Source organism: Ammospiza nelsoni, chromosome 15 (assembly GCF_027579445.1).
Source record: "Ammospiza nelsoni isolate bAmmNel1 chromosome 15, bAmmNel1.pri, whole genome shotgun sequence".
Taxonomy (NCBI): Eukaryota; Metazoa; Chordata; class Aves; order Passeriformes; family Passerellidae; genus Ammospiza; species Ammospiza nelsoni.
Genome location: NC_080647.1, coordinates 8,998,907 through 9,021,260, shown reverse-complemented (window position 1 = coordinate 9,021,260; position 22,354 = coordinate 8,998,907). Strand labels below are relative to the sequence as shown.

The following is a 22,354-nucleotide window of genomic DNA, read 5'->3' as shown; positions in this document are numbered from 1 at the left end:
TTTAAATGTTGGCAGAGCTGGTTCTTAATGCAGAGGGAATCACTGGATGCTGTAGTAGAATGAAGCAATTTGATATGAAGCTCACTGAAGCATTACAGTATAAACAAGAAACATTTGCAGTAGGTTCTCAGTTTCCATTTGGTGACTTAAAAAATTATGAGCTACTGCTGTCATGACCAATCCCTAGTACAGTGGGATGTGCAGAAGCTTTAGTTATTAGTATAGAAATAAAGACATAATTCCATTTCAGCTTTTTGATTGAAATTTTAACTGCAAATAGTTTTTTGTCCTGCAGCTCTGCAGTTTGATGACTTTTTTTTAAATTCTTGGCAAAAAGGGAATAAAAATACAGATTTGGAGTTTATTTGTATGAGAATGGAAAGGAATCTCAGAAGGTCAGAATTACCCATGAAATGGAAACTCCCTGTGTCAGCTGGCTGGCTATGCTCCTTGTGAAGCTGGCCCTTCTTTCCTGCCCCTGAGTATTCCAGTGTGGAAGGGTGGTTGGAGGCAGGATTTGCTGGCAGAGCAAAGGGCAGCTCCTCTCACGTGTGTGATGGGTGTCCGTCTGTCTGTCTGGATGAAACCAGCAAGTCTGGGCCATGTCTGATCCCCTTTGCGAGGGTGTGACCTCGTGGGTTGGGCTGTGGCACGGGCTGGCAGCTCCTCCTGGCTGGCACTGGGGGTGGCTGAGGCACCCAGAGCTGAGCAGCTGTGGTGACAGAGAGAGGCTTTGGTTTGTGCCTCTTGATGAACAGATGGGCTGTTGGCCTCACTTTAGCGCCTGACAGTCCAAAAATGCAACCACCTTGCTGAAACGTGCTCCTGCCATGCCAGCCCAAGGGATTGTTCCTGTTGCCAGCTGCCGCCACTGCCCTGCCAGCCCGGGCTTTGGCTCAGGCACCTGGAGAGCCGGTCTGGCTGCTCCTGGGAAGGGCTCGCTGATGTGGATACCGGTCTGGCATTGCTTTCCACCGGGCTTTGCCTTGGAGATACAGCTGCCACAAAGGGAGCCATTAATGCCTCCTTGCAGGCTGGAATGTTGATGATCCTCCAGAGCCTTCCCACAAGACACTGAAGAGTACAGGAAGGACAAATTTGTGAACAATTAATGGAAAATTGCTATGATTCAGCAAGAAGGGCCCTCAGAAATAGGTCAAGCAGACCTGGGATGTGTCTGTTCAGTTCAGGATGGCCACTGCCACCCAAAGAGCCCAGCTCAAGAGACTGCTCCTCCCATGCTGGCTGTGACGATTTCATGGCTCCAAGGACCAGGGTTAAACATCACCCAGGGCACTGGGGTGGGGGCAGCACAGCTCTGGCTGCACTGGGGTGCTGGCATGAGATCGGGGTCTCTAAAACCTGTTGCCTTCCCCAGCCCCTTTGGTGAGTTTGGTTTGCTGCAGGGCTGAGCCTGGTGCTTTGTCTCTGCAGGACCTGCGGCCGCTGTACGCGGGGCGCTGCCAGTACTACTCCAAGAGCACCACCCCACCCGAGGTGAGAGCAGCCCCTGCTGCGCCCTGCCAAGGGCCAGAGGCTTGGAGCAGGGGCAGAAACCTGCTGCGGTGTCCTGGAGGGGGTGGGAGGCTGGGCCTGGGGTGGGAGCAGCGTGCTGGAGCGCTCGGGAGGGGGGTTCTCCATGTAGAGAACAGAGCAGATGGAGAGAAGGGAGTGTAGGATAGGAAAATTCACCAGTTTCTCTAGGTCTTCAGGTGTGCATCCATAGGAGCTGGGTGGTGGGTTAAGGTTTCAGACAGCAATAATTTCTGTGTACTTGAGCAACAAGTACCAGTTTCTGCACCTCTCCTGTTGTCTTCTCCAAAGAGAAACCTGCTGGGGATGATCCTGCCACATACTGATAGTGTGTGTGGATGTCTGCTGCCTTTGCTGAGCTCTGATTGTCTCTCAGAGCTTTCCTCACAAGTCCACAGGTAGTTAGGTAGTTCTGAATAACCATTATACACCAAATTAGAAGGCCTGCTTGAGGGTGCAAAGTTAAATGCTACATATTTAACTGTGTAGTGGGAGTGGTCCACTCTCTTATCAGGCTGAGGACTGTCCATGTGTGTTACCACCCTCAGGCATGCACAATGAATACTTTGGTCAGTTCTGCAGCACTGTTGGAATCTGCTCTCAGTCTGGGCCATGCTGTTGACAGCTCTCTGCTCTGCCTTGCCCTGGGATGAGTTGGGTTGGTTCAGCAAGGCCCTGGCTGCTGGCAGGAGTTGCAGAATCTCCTTCCTCTGCAGGCACTTGCTGTCTGTGAGCTCCCCATAGCAAAAGCAAACTGCTCTGCTCCAGCCGAGTGCATCTCTGTTCCCATAGCAGGGCTTTGTGAGAGCAAGATAAGGAAGAAAAAATCTGCCTGGGGCTGATGTGGAGATCACTGAGAATTCTACATGTAGAGCAGGCCAGACAGCAGCAGGAACTGTCTTTGGGGATGGTGTCGTTCTGTGCTTTATGTGTTTTTTTCTGTGTTCATGCAGGCGGTCTGTCACCCACAGCGCCGTGCCCCCTGCACGCCGAAAATAAAAACCAACACCTGCTTCTGCTGTGACCTGTACAACTGTGGGAAGTAAGCCAAAAATGCCACTCCTGGCCCTGGGACGGGAGCAGTGGTCATGCTCCTTGCAATAGCTTGCAGCTCGTTTGCAGGATAGCATCAGTTAATGGCAGATGTGGGAAGGAACCTTGAGTTGTGTTTGTTAGCAAGGAGGAGTCCCAGACAAAAGCTACCAAGTAAAGGTGGGTGTGAAATACACCAAGGCCATCCCAGCTATGGGTGAGCCCAGCTGGAAAAATGAGAGCACAGGAATCTCCATGACATTCATGCCTGGTGTCCTCCTCAGGTTTTCCACCTATTGAGTGTTACTTAACACCTCCCTTCTCTGTTGGCACTGGGTGTTGTTTTTTAATTTCACAATATCGAAGGTGCAAAAAACCTGGGACACTGTTCTTCTTTGCCTTGCCACCATTCCATTCCCTGCTAGCAGAGAGGAGAGTTGGCAGCCTGGTGCCATCTGTGCCTTCATGAATCAGTGTCCCCTCTGCCCAGGAATGTCTGTCATGCTCTCACGAGGATGGAAGGTGAGCCAGCACTGTGCACTGAGGCAGAAGGTGGTTCCCAATGGAGAACCACTGCAGAGCAATCACACCACTGAGATCTGGCCACTGTGCCTAAGCCAGCCTAATTTACAGCATGTGCTGCCTATACCTTGTGAGTGTCCAATGTGTGTTAGCAAGGCATTAATAAATTGATTTTTTTACTGCTGGCTCTTGCCTAGGGCTGTTTCAGGCTTAGGATTTCTCTCAGTACTTAGCTGGGCTGGCCTCCACTTAAATCATTGATTGTGGTGGAGGAAGATCAGAAGCTGCTGCTGGGAGAGGGTGTGTGGCTCCCTGTGCTGGGAAGCGTGATCCTGGTCTCTGTAGGACTTTGTGTGTGTGAAAGAGGAGTGAAGCTCTTGCTTTCCTTGGGTAGTTCACAGATCACAACCCCTTTTTACTTGCTGAAGGGACGATACTGATTAGAAATGAACTGGTTGGAATGGAATTGAAAAGCTTGAAACACTTCTGTATTTTTTTTTTCTTTTGTTTTTGTTGGTATTTTGTTTTTTCCACAGTCCCGGTTCTGGGACCCACCCCCGACCCATTTTCCCCTCTCTGATGAAAGATAATCAGTTGTTGTTATTTTAATCTTGCTTAGTACCACACAAACATCCTGCACAGAGGAGGCGCTGGATGGTGTCTCAGTAAGAGAGGCACGGACACTCCAGACTGGTTAGTGCACATGTAAAGGATGGAAATCATGGCAAACGTGACAGCAATCCTGCTTTCTTTGGGATGTTGGGATCCCTGGCTCTGGCAGAGGGACAAGCCCCTTCCCACTGCTCAGGACACGCTGAACAGGGCGGGATGCTCTCACTGAGGGATCCCTGCTCTCACAATCTCCACAGGAACAGCACTTGCAAACAGCACACACAGGTTTTGTTAGAGGGCCACGGAGAGCTCGGGTTACACAGAAGTTGTGCCAGCCAGCACACCGGTTTTTGTGACCTGTGGTGCCTCGATTCTGATTGAAATCCTCATCCCCTGCAGTGGACTCCTTAAATGAAATGTGGGAGTAAAAAGGGTAAAGGGGCAGAAGTTGAGTAATCAGCAGAGGAGGGTGACTCTTGTGAAAGGGGCAGTTTGCTGCTGGCCTTGTGGAGCCTGCTGAGGAGCTGAACCTGGGTCTCCTGCTTCTTGACCTTAAATAGGAGCCAGCTCTTCCCCCTTTCCTCAAAGCTCTCATGTGCTCTGCGCCTAACCCTGCATGAGAGCTGGGAGATAAGCCATTCATAAGCTCTTGGTGCTGTTTGTCCCTGATAAATATGTTTTCTGAAGGGCTATTTGCTGCAGGCCACTACATCTGATAAGCTGTGCTGAAGGCCAGCCTGTTCCACACTCAGCACTCAGAGAGGTCATTCCTGAAGGATTCTGCTGCAAGACTCCAGCCCATGTGCTGCAGGAGTTGCTTTTCCTTTTCCAAAATAATGACCTAACCAGATTTGACCGAGTTTTCTCTCTCTTTTCTGTGTGTGGAAAAGGTTCAGAGTGTGAGCAGAAGGATGAGGTGCCAGGCTCCAGCCAGCCCAGGCTGCTGTAGAGCAGTGAGGGGCTGGAGCTGGGCATGGATCTGGGGCTGGCTGGTGGCCAAGCCCTGTGAGCCAGGCAGGAGCTGTGCTGGCCCTGCATCCCACCCAGCTGCCCCTGCCTGGGGCTCTGGGGAGCAGCCAGCACTGCCTGGGGGCACGCTCTGATTTCCCAAAGTAATTCCAGGACCGGGCACACTCTGATTTCCCAAAGTAATTCCAGGACCGGGCACACTCTGATTTCCCAAGGTAATTCCAGGACCTCTTTGTCCTTGGTAAACCTTCCGGACCTCTGTGGAGGTTTCAGATGAAAGAAATAACAGGCAGGTTCAGACACAAAGTCATTTGTTTCAGAACAGAGCAAGCAATTTGTTTCAGAGCTCCCTTTGTGCAGGGAGATTGTGGATGCCACAAGCACGGGATCCAGGAGGGTTTATCCCCATTCCCTCAGCAGTAAGGCCCAGGTTATCACTGAAATGCAGAATGCATTTTTACTGTCCAGCAGTACTGCTTAGGTTTTATGATATGTGGTGCATTTTTTTTATCATTTCTGTTGTTTTTTCCCCTAATCTAGCAGAGTAGAGATTTCTGGAGGGTACTATGAGTACATTGATGTCAGCAGCTGCCAGGACATCATCCACCTTTACCACTTGCTCTGGTCAGCAACAATTCTGAACATTGTGGGGCTGTTCCTAGGGATCATCACAGCAGCAATACTTGGAGGCTTTAAAGACATGGTAAGAGGATATCAATTTCTCAGTGCATTAAAGAATACAAATCAGGCAAATTGCCTTTAAAAATGACCATGGAAACTATTGGTGTTTCAAAGCAAATTATCTATGCATTACATCAGTCAGGGTGGGAAGAAGGGCAAGAAATAACTATAATGAAAAAGTGGAAGTGATTCACTTTTCTGATTTTGTCAACATCTGAGCACAGTTAGAAAATATTAACAGAATTGGGAGACTGTATTTTCAAAAGGAACCACCAGAGAGGCATTGGCAATACCAGGATGATTGAAAATAAGCTCTCTCTTAAAAATTGATCTTCCTTTTCATAGTGTTCACATTCTACAAGGAAAATTGTGGTGGTTGCTCATTAATTGTTGATTTTGTAGTAGCAGTCTGAGCTTTACAGACTGTTTAAGCAGCTGTGTTAGGCTGAAACTCTCTAATTTCATCACAGTGCAGAACCTGAGAGGGTGAACTGGGGATCAAAACCAAACTTCAGATAATGAAGAAAATACTGTTCTAACAATGTGAAATTTGAAATATCTTCACTTAACCAGGATGCCTGTTACCTTCCATATGGTTGTGTTCTAAACAGCACAAATGGAGGGGTAGAACTGAATGTTCAACAGATACATTTGGGGCTTTTTCAGTCACTTGTGACTCATTTGGAATAACACAAAAACATTCACACAGAAAAGAGATTTGTTGTCCTGGCTATAACAAAGAAATCTTGGGCCCTGCACTAAGGGTACCTTGTTTCAGTACTCTGAACTCTTTTCGGACTCACCAATATCTTCCCAAGTAAAACAGGAGACACGTTCCCAGCTGTGCATCACAGCCCTCTGAGATTTGATCCACACCAGAGAGCCTCTGCAAACAAAGATGTATGGAAATGAACAGCAATGCATCAAATAACAGAGTAATTTTGAAATAATGAATAATTTCTCCTACTTGTGAACAAGTAAATCTGTTTTGTGTGAGTACTGGTGTGCACTGGGCTACTGCCAGCTTGTTTGGAATCTGAAACAATCAGTGGCTGTGGAATGAGGTGACCTTGAAGCGTAGCTGCTGCCTGAGAGGGAACTGGATTGCCAGTTCCTAATGCAACAGGGTTGACATATAAAGACACACAGTGCTCCTTTGAATAATTTCTGCTTTCATTCAGCTCTCAGCTTTCTGTGACTGGGTTTGCAGCCTCATACTCTCTTCCTTTTGTTTTGACAGACTCCTTCCCTGCCTACGCTGAACTGCAGTGTTGAGGATGCACACCCTTCAGTGACCTACTACTCCAGGCCACAGGTGACATCCTACAACTCCTACTACCACAGCACTCCTCACCTGCCTCCCTACTCTGCTTATGACTTTCAGGTGGGCAACTTTACAGGATGTTTCCTTGTTTAGCAGCAAGGTTAAATCCAGGCAGTCTGCAGGACTCTGGGGGCCTGTCTTCCTGTCATTCACACAGTTTCATTTTCTTGGTCCTGCAGAAAATACCAAATTTTTCCTACTAGGCATTGGTCCTTGGCAGTGCTCTCTCTTACTAAGGCAGTGTTTTCCTGAAATCTGTCCTTGAAGTGAAGGCAAGAGGGAGGATTGCTGCCTGCCTGCCTGCCCATCATTCACTAGTAGAGATCGCATTGAAAACAGGCACTGCCCCTGGCTCTGCAGTGTTCTGAGGAGAGAGGCAAAGCCAGGTGCTCAGGTACTAGATTTTATTAGGCCAACTGCTGTGTCTGAGAGAAATAGAAGAGCTTTTGGAAACAAGCTATTTGAGCTCCTGAAGACTCATGATGCCTGAGAAGCTGATTTGTTGTGGTTATTTTCCACATGCTTCACTGGCCTAAGAGGGGTCCCTGCAAACATCCCCTCTGCTGTAATGCATCCCTTCCTCTTTGAGCTATGGAGCTGTGCTGTTGGAAATGGGGATTTCATGTGAACCTTGCTGTCAACATCAGCTTTCTCTTGTTGTAGCTGAGGACATTTCCTCCTCTGCTCTTCTGGCAGGTGGATGTTACAACAGGGGTGATGTTAACACATGCACAAACACCACAACAGGAGACTTTTTTTTTTTTAATTAACAAGAGTTTAAGATTTTGGTTATCAACAAAGAGGTGTGCTCTGTGATAGCCACCATGTCCCTTATCTGAGGCATGCATTAGAGGTGACAAAAATCTAAACCTTCCTGGGTCTGCTGCTACTGCCACTGGACAATGCTGTTGTCAGGGCTCCTAAATATAATTGAACACTTAAGTCAGAACTTTTAGGATGTATTTGTGAGTAATTTTTGAGATTAATGAAACCTGGGATGGTCACTGGTGCTGTATAACTTCCTGCAGCTACAAAAATGCCAACCTCAGTGCATGCCAAACCAAGCTTGTTACAAAGTCCTTTTCTCAGTTTCTCAGCAGTTCCGAGCTTTGTCTGACCCAGAGCTTGCCAGTGTGGCAGCCCCAGCACCCGAAGAGAGCTCAGCATGGGTGATTTCCCTGCTTTGTGACTGGAAGCACTGCTGGGCTCTGCTAGCACAGCTCAGCCAGACAGATCAGAGTCTCTGGGTCTCACTGTTGTGAGCACAGGTGCTGGCTCAGGAGATGGCACAAAAGCTGGGCATAAATTCAACTCATCTAAATTTAATACAGCCAAATCCCTTTTTAACATGAGATTCCAAGTCTGAGCCTTGCATATCACTCTGCTCCAAGCAGTGACTGAACCACCCTGGCCCCTCTCCCCTGACAGCACGTGGAGCAAGCCCTGCCTCTCAAACCCCTTCCAAAGGATGCACTCCCTCTGGTGCAAGAATGCTTCCCACTCATTCCACACATTTTTCACAGGACAAAAACAACACACCAGAATTCCTACGGAAGCCTGGGCCCTTGAAAAAACCTGGCTTTTACACATAAATCTAAAATGGCAGACCCATTTCTCTGGTTTTTGGAGCAGGTCATTCACTATTGCTACTGGCTGGTATGTGACACCCAAGATTTGAGAGGATCTCATCAGTTTTCAGTTGTCCAGTCTTTGTGAAATGCAGCAGGCACACGGAAGTGATGAGAATTTTTTAAAATATCTTCAGTTTTGGATCTAAGGAGCCTCATTTTTCAAAACTGTTACTTACAGGCAGTGCTTACTTTGAATACAAGGTATCTAAAGTGTTAGTTGTGTGTGGTGAACCTTGAAATGTTAATTTTGAACTGTTTGGTAATGACGTATCACTTTGATACAACAATTTCCATTAGGAAATGGTTACATTGCAGCCTTTGCTGTCTCCCTGCAGCATTCCAGCGTGTTTCCAGCCTCCACTCCCTCTGGCCTCTCGGATGACCCCCAGTCCCTGTCACCATCCCCCAGCTATATGTGGGCCTCCAATGCACCCCCGCGTTACTCACCGCCCTATTTCCCACCTTTTGAGAAGCCACCACCTTACACGCCATAAAGAATGTGGGAAAGAAGAAAAAAAAACATATTTGCCATCGAAATAAGTGTGAACATTTTGTATTTATATTTTACTGTGGGAGGGAGCAGGAGAATCCAGAAGATAATAGCAAATAAAAATATTAGATTGGACTGTCCTTTTTTGCGAGACTTATTTCAGAAGTTTTAATGATGGCCTGTGACAAAGGGGACAGACTTCTGATGTTTTAATGAGTCACTGAGCAGCAGGTGACCTAAATTTCAGCCTCTTTGGTTCATGTAGTCCTTGATTCTTAATCAAGTGATCCAACATAGATGACAGATTCTGGTCTGCCTTACTCCATCTTGTGCCAAGCTGAAGTAAGGGTAGCCAAGATCAGTAGTTGCTGGAGATTATCAGTCTGTGTGAGCTGAGGGTGCTTACAGACAGCACCACTCAACACTGGTTTTGTTTGGCCTTTGGGCTCCAGTTGCTGAGATCCTGGCTGGGAGGACACAGGACCCAGCTCACATCACTTGGTGGCCCAACACACTGGAAAAATTTTGGGGGGAACCATGACAGTGCCTCAAAACATAACCTTGTTGAAAAGGATAATGTCATAGGACAGCTTCATGCATGTGTAGCAAAATAATCAGAATATTGCTTTTTTGAGGGGAGGCAAGCTGGTTTTATCTCAGGTTGCTTCTTAAGATAAAAGATGGAATGGGGTTGTCTCTGTCTGAATTCTGTGTAAGTAATGCTGAAGTCAAACAGTTTGGGTGGTTGCACTGCCTAAATTTTCCTTGTATTCCTATAAAAAACATCAGGAACCGTCTACAAGCCACTGAAACAGTGCAGTAAAAATATTATTTATTAATTTATTTGTTTGTTTATGTTTTCTGTGGTTGGGAATTTCTTTTTAAGCCTGTACTTTTAACTTTTTTAATGGACTGAATCAGCACCCTGAATAAGCACTGGTTTAGTAGCTGTATTATGGGCTGCACATAAGGAATATCCACTACTAGTTCTCCAAGATATGTGTCTCACACAGATGAAATTCAACACCCTGTAATATAGGACAAAACTGAGGAATTTGCAATTACTGTTGTGACTTTCATTTAATCTTCAGCTGATGACTGTGCTGATTAATCTAGATTCCAGCAGATTTTGCATGCATCTTGCATAACAAAAGGTCAGCTTTGATATGTGACACACTGACCTCTAAAGTGTGGTTCTACTGCAGGAAGTGATTTCAGATGACAGTGTTCAGATCTGACCTGCTCAACCTGAGCGTTCTCAACTGCTCACTTCAGGGATAAAAGCAACATTAACATTTTACTCCTTATTTCCTAAAGATTCATTTCCTTGGCATCAGTTTGTTGACCCTAATCCTCAGTTGCCTTCCTGTACTTGCAACTGATGCAGACAAAAAGGTGCCTAAAAGTTAAAGCTGGCTTTCAGAATCAAAATGGAATACATGCTGGTGGGTTGGGGCAGAATCCAGTTGGATTTTAAGCTGTGGCACCTACTTTTATTCTATAAAAAAATTCAAATGCTGTCAACATGAAAAACAAACACTGAAGTCTCTGATCTCACTTTTCAAAGTACACCCACACTTTATAATGCTGTTTTTAATCCTATGCATTTGCAAAGCCTTTAGGCTAGACTATGTATTAACTTTATCATCTCCACTGTCAAATGCTAATCAGTATATTAGTTCATTAAAGGATGACACTTTATCCAGAAGCAAGTGTGACTTTTCTCCAGTAAGAAGGGAAATTAAAAAAAAAAACAGCTGGAGAAAGGAAGGCAGCTCACAGGATTTAAAGCAGTAGTGTATCATATCGTGGTGGAATTTTGTTTTACTATAGAATGTTGAAGTGCAGCTCCTATAAATTTGTGTACTGGAACTAAATTTATATACTGGGGCATCCTCCATTTTATATTATATTTCATGAAATTAAAGAAATGTAAAGAATCTCTTGATGAAGAGCTCGTGGGCAATTTCAAAACAGACAGTACTTCTCTTGATAAAGCTCCCCACAAAACCAGAATCAGAAGGGCACATTAATTTAGTATCAGAAAACATTTTATTGCTTTATCTTTGAAATAAAAGCCAACAGTCCTGTCCCACTTCTGACAAACACTGTACCATTTGTGCCTGTCAACTAAATAGGGCTAGAAGGACTTAGGGACACCACAGGACAGGACTGAACATCCTGAAGAGAACATAACTTAGTGGGATGAAACCATCAGGAGATGAATTGTGTCACTGGTTTTGAGTTGAAAAATACTAACCTTAGGAAGTTATCCAAATTCTCTTTTTTTTCTAAGGAATATTTTAGCAAAAATTACATTGCTGCTTTAAATTCACTATAAAAGGACAAGTACATTTTCACATTTAAAAACTTACTGGTGGTATTTTCTGTTGAATTACCTGTTTCATTCTGCTTGAGTAAAACAAAGCATTTAATGTAACTGCAACATCCTGCACTGTATTTGTCATTTCTTATGAGAATGTCAAGTTTGTGACTCATATGTACCCTTTTATTACTTTGCCAAAGTAAATAAAATTGTGTGACTTTTGTAAACATTTACCAATTCTATTTTACATTTTAGCAGCCTGTTTTACAAGCATCTTTAAGGTTATTTTTTAAAAGTGAGTAAAATTTACATTTAAAGAAATCAAAGGAAAAAAAAGCCCAACAAACAAACAAACAAACAAAAAAAACCAAAAAAACCAAAAAAAACCCACAAAACCCATCTCTGTTCTCTGTATTTGAGACATATTTCTACTAGGATTAGCAAAAAATTCCTTAAGTTCTGTTTTTGAAGGCGCTCATGCCCCTGCACTCGATAATTCTGCAGTTTTACCATAACATGGTGCCCTGACCTCAAGCCCTCTAAAATTATTCCTGCTAATTTTTCACTTAACACAGATCTGAGTAATCCAACCAGTGCAGTCTTGGTGTCTCCTTTGCTTACTTTGGGCATATTCTGTGCTGGTGATGTCAACAGAGCGAGGCAGAAGCCCTATGCCAAGGAGATGAAGGCACCTAGAACATAATTTGGTATGTTACTTCTTAAATTGCATTCCTACATGCAATAAGAAGTCTACACAAAGTAAGTGTGTATTTCCTGTTGGCCCCAGGTCACCAACAATAGAACTCTCACAAATCACAAGCAGTCAGCAGCTGGAAAGGAGAGCCCAAACCATGAGTGAGCTGGAAGCACAGCACTGGTCACAATGTACAATTTACTGGTCCCTAGGTAGGGGTTTGTTGACTTTGAGCCCATTTGCAGTGCCACAGTTGGTCAGAATGTTGCACAGCCTCAGAGTTCTCATCAGCCCCATCTATCACAGCACTCAGCTCACAGCACACTGGAGCTGTTGAGCTGATTTGCTTTCTTGGGAAGTGTTCAACAAAACCAATTAAACAGCATCAAAACAAACAAACAAAACTAAAGCCCAAATAAAAACACCTTGCCCTGTTCCCCCCCACAGTGGGTTCCCTGCTATTCTCAAAGACAAGCAAAAGGAAGCTACAAATGTGTTAGACTATAGAAACTGAGTTGCCACCAAAAAGAAACATACTGTGCTCACCTAGAGAATTAAACTTTTTTTTTATTTTTGCCATAGAAAGCTCTAAAAACTAATATCACGTGTTGATTAATGAAAAGTAGAACACAACTTTAAAAAGGATGTTAAGGAAAGACTGTACAACTATATACACCACAGACTGGGGAAACCAAGGAATGTTCACACAGAACATTTCCTAGATCTCAGAACTCAATGTATATAGTTGTCAGCTTCTGCATCTTTTTATAAGCTGCATGCCTTAACAGAACAAAACAAATAAGCAGTAGATGTTATTCAATATTCATTTAGTTCACAGAGTGGAATGTTATGGTATGTATCCCCAAAGAAACCAGACAGTGAGGATGCAGTCACCATTACCATATTCTGCAGCAGATCTGTAAATGGTTTTATATGCATAACAAACGACTGTGAGGTTTGCTACCTTAGTCTGTTGAAATTTTTCATTTCTATATAAATGCTTTGTCAGATTCAACCTTTTTCTTCCATCATCCCAAAGCCAATTTCTTAATATTTACATAAGATTTTCATTAAGTTAAACTGGAAGTTAAATGCTTACAAAAACAAACAAAAACACAAATGTAAGTGCAATAGCCAGAAATCTAAATAAAAAGCTTACTCATGGCCCCATAAAAAAGTTTTCAAAGAATGAATTTAACATGTTTCCAAACCAATAAATACTGGAAGTGAAATTAAAGAAATGCTTTACATACCTCTGGACTTTGGATATCAAAATCACTTCCAAGGAAAACTGAAGACCCTGAGACACATGCAAGCACGAGTCTTCTAGCAAAAATAGTTACAAAGCCCTAATTTTCCAGTTTTCCTCCAAAAAGAGACCTTTACTAGGCACAGTTTAATTTAAGGTTTTAAATATATCAGCAGCAAATAGTGATAGCCATTATGTTTAATTCTGCACTCTGTAATGTATGCTTAATTCCAGATCCCAACACAGGCCATTTACTTAACAGTTGGGCTCAATGATCCTTGTGGGTCCCTTCCAACTCAAGACTATTCTGTGATTAAACATGTGTCATGTCAATAACAAAAATAACATTGCATTTGTTTCCACAAAGTTGAGGAAGTGCCACCACAGCACCAGCCAGCTGTGCAACACAGGCAATCCACACTCACATCCATGAGGAAAATGTGTGCCTGCAGAAATGCCACCTCAGTTACACCCCACATTTAAAGCATGAGCCATCGTATTCAAAGGGGTCAGCAATGTGATCTGGAAATAATCAGGTATATCATGTTCTTGGCTGACAAAGAAGTGCTGAGCATCACATGCACCACACAAACAAATCCTCCTCCCAGCAGTGCTCACGTGGATTTCTGGTATCGTTTTGGTAGCTCAACTTAGATTTGAACTGTTTCCCATTTAGGTGCCTTTCTGTGAAGAGTGCTGTATGTCTAAAACCTTTGAGAGTCACAAAATCAAGATACTAACTTGAAACATGAAAAAGAAAAGAGAAACCTGTAACTGCAATTTAAGCAATTGAAGGTTTCCATAACTAGTACTATGAACAATAGTCTTTCCCAGTCACCTCTATAACTTGAGGATTTTCATATTACCATTTACAAAAATTCAACAAGTCACTAACTCTGAAATGCTAAACCAGGACTCCAGCAAACAGCTGTTTTTCTCTACCATTTCCTGATCAAGGTGGACATCTAATTCATCTTTTAACTGTTGTAACAGGCACCAAATGAAAGGAGAGTAAAATGGCAACGTAATAAACCCAAACCTGGAAACACCTGACAACTAGACAATTGCAAAGAAATTATACTTTGGGTCATGGTGAATAAAGGGTATTTTCTGGTTGTTGGTTTAGTCCTCATCTTCCAAAATGTATAAATGGGGGCAAGGGTGGGGTGAAATCCAAATCCCTGTTACACTTGAAGATCTAGCCAAACAGGCATACAAGATCTACAGCAGCCTCAGTGCTAAACCAATACAGCACTTACATGAATTCATAGATTTGAGAAGTCTTCAGCTAAAAACAAATAATATTTTTATAATTTCAAAATTCTGGACTGAAGCCCTTCTTCTTGAAGTGGAAAAAAAAAAAAAAAAAGGAACAGCACTTTATATCAAACTAATTACTGGCATTTTTTCCAGCAGTAAGAAAATGCAACAATATTTCTCAAGCTGTAAGAAGGTAAAATTATCTCCTTCCTAAGTGTTCTAAGCTTCTTCACTATTCAGCTTTGTGGGGTTTGGTTTTTTCCCATTGCAAAAAGAGTAAAATAACAAGGTCCAGGACACTGAATACTTAGCTCACCACACTGCCAAGTGTAAGTAAAGTTTGTTCAAGTTAGCCCTAAATGAGTATTGCTTGTAGACAAGACTTTTTGCATGAAGACAGATGATTCATAATATTTATAAAAGCAGAATTAGGATGCTAGCTCAAAAACAGACTACTCCAGTGTAGTAGGGGATCATGTATTTTGGCCCCTTGTTCACAAATGTGAGTTGTGGGATTATTTTTTTTAAATGTTCCATGACCAAGAGACAATGATGAAAAAATCTTACTGTTTTCTTGCTTAACATCTAAACAGAATTCAGCATTAAAGTGCTAACATGAAAGAAAGGGCTTACATGGTAAATATGGGTACAGGAAATACCTCAATTAGTTTAGAAATCTTTCTAGCTCTTTAGAAGGAATTGTACATTTTCAAGCCACAAGTCCTCATGTTTTGATCAAATTTAACATATCTGAAAACTCTGATAGCGCCTTAGAATGTCTCACTCTCTATTCAAGTAAATTTTCTGATTAATTGCTTCCACAAAGCACTGCAGTTAACATGGTCCATCTAAGTGTTACCATTTGGTTACTTGGTAGTACAAGTTAACTTCTTTTGACTTTAACCTTTGATTTTACAGCAATTTCAACAGTTCAGTTAAAACAGCTGCAATGCTCCTGCACGGAACCCTTTTTTCCAGCATTTCAAACATTTCAGTAAGATTCTGGTATCACAAACTCAAATTCAGTACTTCCTTCTGACGGGTTTTGTTTAAAAATCGTTTCATTTCCCTGCGGAATGAAAATGTCATCCCAGGTGATTTGTTTGGCCGGAGAGTTGGACGTTGCTCCCTCAGTGCCATCCTTCCCTGAGCCCACACGGTACACAACTCCCCCCTGGCTGATGCCCGGGACGCTGCTGGGCCGGTCGCTGATGTAGGTGTACTGCCGGATCTGCAGGGACCTGCAGGGGTGCAGCCTGTACAGCTTGGTCTCCCCGGAGGGGTCCTGGCTGTGCACGGATTTGATGTGGGAGATGGTGATCTGGTAGTTGATGAAGGATTTGCCGCACGTCAAGCACTGGTACCTGCGCTCCCCGGTGTGGTGCAGTTCGTGCTTGGTGCGATACTCTGCCAGGGCAAAGACTTTGTCACAGTAGCGACAGGGGTACTTCTTCTCCCAGGAGTGCACGTTGAAATGTCTCCGCAGGCTGGTCAGGCACGCGTAGGACCTCTTGCACACGATGCAGATGTAGTAGACTCTGCCATCCACTATGAGCTCGTAGTGGTCGTCGTGCTTCACTTTCATGCGTTTCCCCTTTGGAGATTCATCGTCGGACTTTTTGGGTGTGTCATCGGGCTTGGCTTCCCCTCCCTCAGAGTCACCCTTCACAGGGATGACTATGTCGTAGGTGTCCTCACCGATATTTGCATACACCTTACAGCCCGTGGACAAGCCTCCTATTTCAGTTGCTGTATCCAATGTTATGATTTTCTGCCCATCTGCCACATTCTTCGACGTTAGACCCGAACTTAATTCCTTGTTGTTTCCAGAAAGGACATCTGAGATTTTTATTTTCAGCTCTCCAGCTTTAGTAGATGGCTCTTGGGAAAATGTTACAACCTGTTTTTTCTGTACACCTGATCCTTCAGTGCTCCCTGCCTTAGGAACAGAAGATTGCTGAACCAAAGAGCTGCTGCTGACCAAACCAGGACTAGAGGAGCTAATGATATCAACATCATCTTCAACAACCTCTTCATCATCAACAGCAGTTCCTTCCACTTCAGTTACAGAGCCATTATTGGATAGCTGCTGGTTCTCCTCAAGTAAATTAATTGTAGGAGTCACATGTGTTTGATGCAAGGAGCTGGCACCAAGTGAGGAGTTAAGCAGAGGCTTGTTCAGCACGATGATATTAGGAGTAAAATGCTGCGGCGTTGCCGAGGCGAATGGTTCAGCTCCTGCCTGTGTCTGGCTCGGGCTCAGCTGAGTGGCAGACAAAGTGAGGTTCTGAGGCGCTGTGCTGTTTGTCACATGGGGAGAGCCACCACTGCCACAGGATTTTTGGTCAGAAGCTCCAGCTGGACTTGAGCAAGGCTGGCTCTGGCTTGCAGCATTTTTGTCTTTAGTACATTCTTTTGGAGGAACAATCTCAGAACAAAAAATGACATCATCATCCTCCTCATCCAAATCGCTCACTGTAATTTTTGTAGTCTCATATTCTATGCCATGTAAGGAGAATGACTGTGTTATAACAGGCATCCCATCTGCTGCCTCCTGGCCCTCTGGCCTGATTACAGTCACCTGTGTTTCAGCATCTCTTTGATTTGGACTAGAAGCTGAAGTTTTTGAAGCACTGTCTTTGACCTCGCTGGGCACATTCTTGCCTTCGGCCGGAGGGATGCCCAGATCAGCTATGAATTTAACACCCAGCTCCTGCCCTGATTTAATCAGTTCATCAAGTAAATCAGATCGGACGCTGATTATTTTGGAACTATAAATATAATTAAGAATTTCTGCAAAAATTTCTGCTCTTACAAAGCTCAGTTCAACCACTTGACCAGCCACTGAGAAAAGCTGGTGAAAATATGTGCTTGAGGCTGAAAGGATGTTTCTGTGAGCTCGAAATTTCCGGTCCTCCACGATGACTGTAACATCACAAAAAAGTCCATGGCCACGTTGTTCATTCAAAGACTGAAGGAGCACGCTAGAATATTGTGTGTCTGTTGCAGAAATAAGTTTTTTTTCCTCCATTCCTACAAAAGGAAAGCAAAAGATATCAAATCAGTAAAAATGCAGATTTACAGTTTTAACCGCATTACAACACTCACATATTTACTGTCTACTCCTTCTTTAGGAAAAAACAAATCTGAGATACCATTCAGAAGATTATGTGCCACTGCACTCTGCAACTTTGTTTCTTATTGTTGTTTGTCCTTTCCTCTTTCTCCACAAGGTAAGTGGAATTCTGAATAGATCCTCTGCTCTTACAAGGTGAGGAAGAAAGAAGCAACACCTCATCCTAAGCAACAGCAAGTAAGGTTAATTGTAAAACCAAGAAGATGGAAGTTTTGGGCCCCAAAAGCAGCTTTAAACATTATTAGTAATTTCTTTTTAATTGTGAAATATTCCATAGATTGTTATGAGAAAGCCCAATAGCGTGAAGTTATTTATGGCCAGACACCAGAATCTGTGTGTCTGCATATTACCAGTTAACTGAGTTAATGAAAACACTATGGATAGTGCACTTCCTTCCCCAGAAAAATAAACATTTCCTTCCCCAAAAACATAAACTTTTTTGAGCCCTATGTCATATATTTGCATGGCTACGTATGCCAAACTGAGACACTGAAGCAGCACCATAGCAAAACAGATCTGCTAAGTCAAAGTAACCTATCTGCCATCACTGCCCAATCAAAGCCCCCAGTAAGCCAAAGAAAGCAACATCAAAATACAGAACAAGGAGCCACGGGCTCTAATTTTACCCGTAAAACTTTGATTTCCGCAGGCCGGGCCGGATGAGACACCGATGCCGGAGTCCCGCGGCCGCCGCTCGCCAGCCCGGGGAGCGCGTCCCGCCCGGCTGCGCCGCGACCCCGGGGGCCCGGCCGTGAGAGCCGCGCTCCGAGCGGAGCCGCCGCCGGGGCAGCAACGGCCGGTCCGCGGCCGGAGGCCGAGCGGGAGCGGCGGCGCTGACAACGGCAGGCCCGGGGAGCGGCCTGGCAGCACCGGGCCCGGGCTGACGGGCGGTCCCTCCGCCGCTCCCCGCTCGCTGAGCCGTGCTGAGCCCCCAGCGGGACGAGAGGAGCAGCCGAGCCCGCCGAGCCCGCCGAGCCCGCGTTACCTGCGCCGCGCTCCGGCCGCGGCCCCGCCGCCTCCCGCACCTCCGGACCCTCCGCACCGCCGCTGGAGGGCGCTGCCGCCGCTGCCCTCGGCTCTGACCCGAGCGGCCTCGGGAACCTTCGGACCGGGGCGGGGCCGGGCCTCGCTCCCGCCGCTCCGGACCCGCCCCGCGCTCCCGCCGCCGGCAGCAGCCCCGAGGCCGCGGGGCTCCGGACGCTGCCCGGGACGCACCGTCCGCACACTGCCCCCCGCCTGCCGAGGTGCCGGGCGTGCGGCCCCGAGCCCGCTCCAGCGCAGGCCGTGGGACGCCCCGGCTCCCGCACACGGGCCTTGCTGCGGCTTCGGCAATTCCCGCCGGGATCCCGGCTCCCCGCGTCCCGGTGGAGGCAAAGGCCGGCACCTGCCCTACGGCTGAGCGTGTGGATAGCGCCGTGCAGACGCTATTTCCCGCCGAGTGTCATTTCCTTCCCGGGGGCACCGGCGCTGCTCTGCCAGCGCTGACGCAGCCGGCACCTCCGCCCGGCACCGAGGGCAGCTCACAGCCACACCTGAGCCCACACCCGCCCCTGCTCCTCCTCCGGGAGCGGTTGTTTGGAATCCTCTGCGCCACAGGGACACGTGTTAGACTCTGCCAGCAGCTGCACAGACATGCACGGCTTCGACACAAAGTGCCTTTGACCAAAATGACTCAAATGCACATTCGACATGTGGCCACCAAAGTGACACATCCACAGCGCGGCCTCTTGGAAACTCTTGCTGTTCAGGAATGCTCAAAGAACACCAAGATCATAAATTATATTTTGTGTCTTTGGTTACTGATCCGTTCCTTCCCCCCCCCCCCCCCCCCCATGCATTCTGCGGACTTGAACCACAGGGGTTCCTGATTTTTCTTAAGATTCAAAAACTTTGACAAGAAGAAATGGCCTGTCAAGTTCAACGAAAAACGTAACAGGGCACAGCCACCGGCAGACATGACTGCAATCCTTCACCTCATAAATCAGCAATGAAACGGTCCTGCTCAGGTTTATGAGCAAGAAATACATAATAATCTTTCTTCTAGCAAGAAGATCACCTGCCAGGCTCCCTGTATTTATATAGTTAGCAACAAAAGTTCCTTTTTGAAGTGAGCCTTCAGATTTTAAATGTTAGAAAAGCAGTTTCTGTTTATTTATAGGCTTTACCAGAGAGTCAATTGAATGAGGATAAATAATAGAAAACACTCATCAGGGAAAACATAGGCTTTTCTTCCTCATATGACCCTTCAATTCTTTTCTCCTTTGATACAGGCTCTTCATTATTTTTACACAGGAGGCTATATTAAATGAAAACAATACTGTAGTTGTTTAAATATTTAATCCAGTGCTTTTTTTCTCCTCCAAAAATGTGTGATGGCCCAAATTAAACAATTTCTTAGCCTTTCATCCTCCAGCTTTAAGGACTTGTTTCCTCACTGCCTCTTCCAATACTAAATAACTAACAGGAAAATTTACAGCTACAGATGAGCACTGACTTGGAAGGATCCCTGCTCCTGAGGCATCACCAGATCTCAAAAATCAGATTTGAACCACTGTTTCTGAGGCACAGAAATGCTGCCTGATTTAAAAGCTGCTGGGAGAGCAGCAGCATCTCCTTGGCTTTTACCTTTCTCACAGCAGCTTTTCTCTATGGCAACTCCTTCTGTCAGATATAAAATCTGAACCCCCTGTCACATGCTGCAGTCAGGGCACAGATAATGCTCTCCCCAGATCAGCAGGTTTAACTGAAGCTGTCACAATCTTGCTGCACCCAAAAACTGAATTTCAATGTGCGCTTTTTTTTTTTGTCAGCATGCATCTCCTATTTTAGAGGTTGTTTTTTCCAGTTTTATGTTTAGATAAGCCAAGAAAGTGTTTGGTGATTCAAGGCACATAAAACCTTACAATATAAATACCAATATAAAAGAACCATTTTATCTAAGATATTGATAAGAAACATCTAGAATACAGAACTACATGTGGTCTTTTTGGAACTGAACAAATAAGAGACCCAATAGCAACTTTTATCTTAATGTTGAGAAGTGATCAAAAAAACTTTGGGATGAAGGCTCTGAAAATATGAAGTACAAATTTAAAGAAATTTATGTGCAGGCTTTTGCCAGAAGACAAAAAAGTAAGTTTTCAATTAAGCAATTTAAGATGCTCTTTTAGTTTTAAAAAATCCACTGTGTGAGAATAGAAAATTCTTTTAAAGAGCTGACAAATTTGAGAGACAAAATAACATTCTTCATCATGAAAACACATATTTTGCATTAAAGTAAATTAAATTTTATAAGCAGAACAGTTAAGGGTTTTCAATAAAATTGAAATTCAATATTATCCTACCTAAGACTACCTTTAAGGACAGAAATATTCTTCCACAATGGGAATTTCAAATAAAGCATCACTGCTTCTGAAAGACTCTAAAATACAAATTTCCACTATTTGTGCCCTGAAGAAATCTCTGAGAGTATTTCTCCTGCCAATCCCATTATATAAAGCCTCATATAAATGAATTAAGAGTCCAGTGATCCTTTTTATTGACATTAGTAGTTGTTGTAGATGCTGTTATGTACTGCATGACATTATAACTTGTGCACTTCAAGTCACCTAACAATATTAGCTAACGCAGGTGCAGAGTGCTCCTGAGGCAGATGTTTTAGTCACCATTTAGTCAGATCTAAAATAATTTAAAATTAGTTTGTCAAAATAATCCAAAGAAGGGAGAAACTGTGCTGTCCTCACACAGACACAGGCGACAGTAACGCCACACACATGGGCAATCTCTGGGAAATCTTTTCCCTCCCTGTTCTGCATGAGGTTCCTTGCACCCAAAAAAATACACAATTTAAATAGGCTTCTTCCATCTTGCAGAATTTTTTATGCTGCTTATGGTAGGTTTGAGAGCTAAAATACTGTTTCATTTGTGAAGAAGAACTGGCATACCCTGACATAATTTCCAGACAGCATAAACCAGCATGGGTTTCCCAGGGCGCAGCAGCTGTCCAAAATGTCCCGTTTACCCAGAGCTGGCCAGACCCGGCCGTGTTACACTGCACTGCCAGAGCTCAGCACAAACTCGGGGCTCATTTAAGAAAGCTCCGTGGCAATGTGGTCAAAGCTGAGGGGGAAGGGCGCTCACAGAAGAGTGGGTGTCTTATCTGAATACATAATTTGTATCGTCTTTATAGATAAAGGTTAAGGAAAAGACTTAAGATTATTAACTCCAACCGTGAGCTCAGCGCCAGCACTGTGTTCACCATCAAACCGTGTCCTCAAGTGCCATCTCCGAGGGGTTTTTAACATTTCCGGGGATGCTGACTCCACCACTTCGCCGGGCAGCCTATTCCTGTGCCTGATAACCTTTCCCATGAAAAAAATTTCCTAATACCCAACCTAAACCTCCCCTGACGCAACTCGGGGCCGTTTCCCCTCGTCCTGTCAGCTTTGCCCTGAGTCGCCGCAGCGGAGCGGCGCCAGCGCCGTGTCAGGCAGGCCGCGCTGGGAGGCGCCGGGCGCCCCAACACCGAGACCGGGCCTTGCCGGGCCGGGCCGTGTCAGGCGGCGCCGGGCGCGGGCAGGAACGGGGAACCCCGCCGGGCACGGTGAGCTGTCCGCGGGGCGGTGCTGCTGCCGGCCCGCCCTGGACAGCTCCCGGGGCCGCGGCCCCGCGCCGGTGCCCGCGGAGCGGGGCGGAGCCGGGCCCGCGCCGCCACCGCCCCCCGCCCGCGGCTCGCGCCCCGCCGGTGACTCACCTTCCGCCGCCGCCGCGCGCGCGTCCATCGCTGCCGGGCGGCCGCCGCGGGGCACAAAAGGAGCCGCCGCCGCCGCCACCGCCGCCGCCGCGTTGCCGGCCGGGCGGGTGGGGCGGTGACCCCGCGGGCGGGGCCGCCCCGC

General features: G+C 45.5%; 2 protein-coding genes across 3 annotated transcripts in view; one reads left to right on the top strand and one right to left on the bottom strand.

The window, feature by feature from the left end:
- Positions 1-11,347, top strand: part of TMEM255A (transmembrane protein 255A) — a 24,977-nt gene extending 13,630 nt beyond the window's left edge. Inside the window, exons 5-9 of the mRNA XM_059483176.1 lie at positions 1,435-1,497; positions 2,487-2,575; positions 5,209-5,371; positions 6,590-6,733; positions 8,640-11,347. Coding sequence (XP_059339159.1) covers positions 1,435-1,497; positions 2,487-2,575; positions 5,209-5,371; positions 6,590-6,733; positions 8,640-8,798 — 618 coding nt within the window. The 3' untranslated portion in view covers positions 8,799-11,347. The remainder of the gene's footprint in view (positions 1-1,434; positions 1,498-2,486; positions 2,576-5,208; positions 5,372-6,589; positions 6,734-8,639) is intronic.
- On the bottom strand, positions 10,828-22,321 carry ZBTB33 (zinc finger and BTB domain containing 33). 2 transcript variants are annotated; one of them, XM_059483174.1, is made up of 2 exons: positions 22,213-22,321; positions 10,828-17,356 (listed from the first exon to the last, which is right to left on the bottom strand). In XM_059483174.1, exons 1-2 carry the CDS (start codon positions 22,238-22,240, stop codon positions 15,315-15,317), a joined length of 2,070 nt encoding a protein of 689 aa, XP_059339157.1. In that variant the 5' UTR covers positions 22,241-22,321; the 3' UTR covers positions 10,828-15,314. The 2 variants fall into 2 exon arrangements, with proteins under 2 accessions (XP_059339157.1, XP_059339158.1); XM_059483175.1 differs by lacking the exon at positions 22,213-22,321 and adding an exon at positions 18,844-18,959.
- Positions 22,322-22,354: the final 33 nt, after the last annotated feature.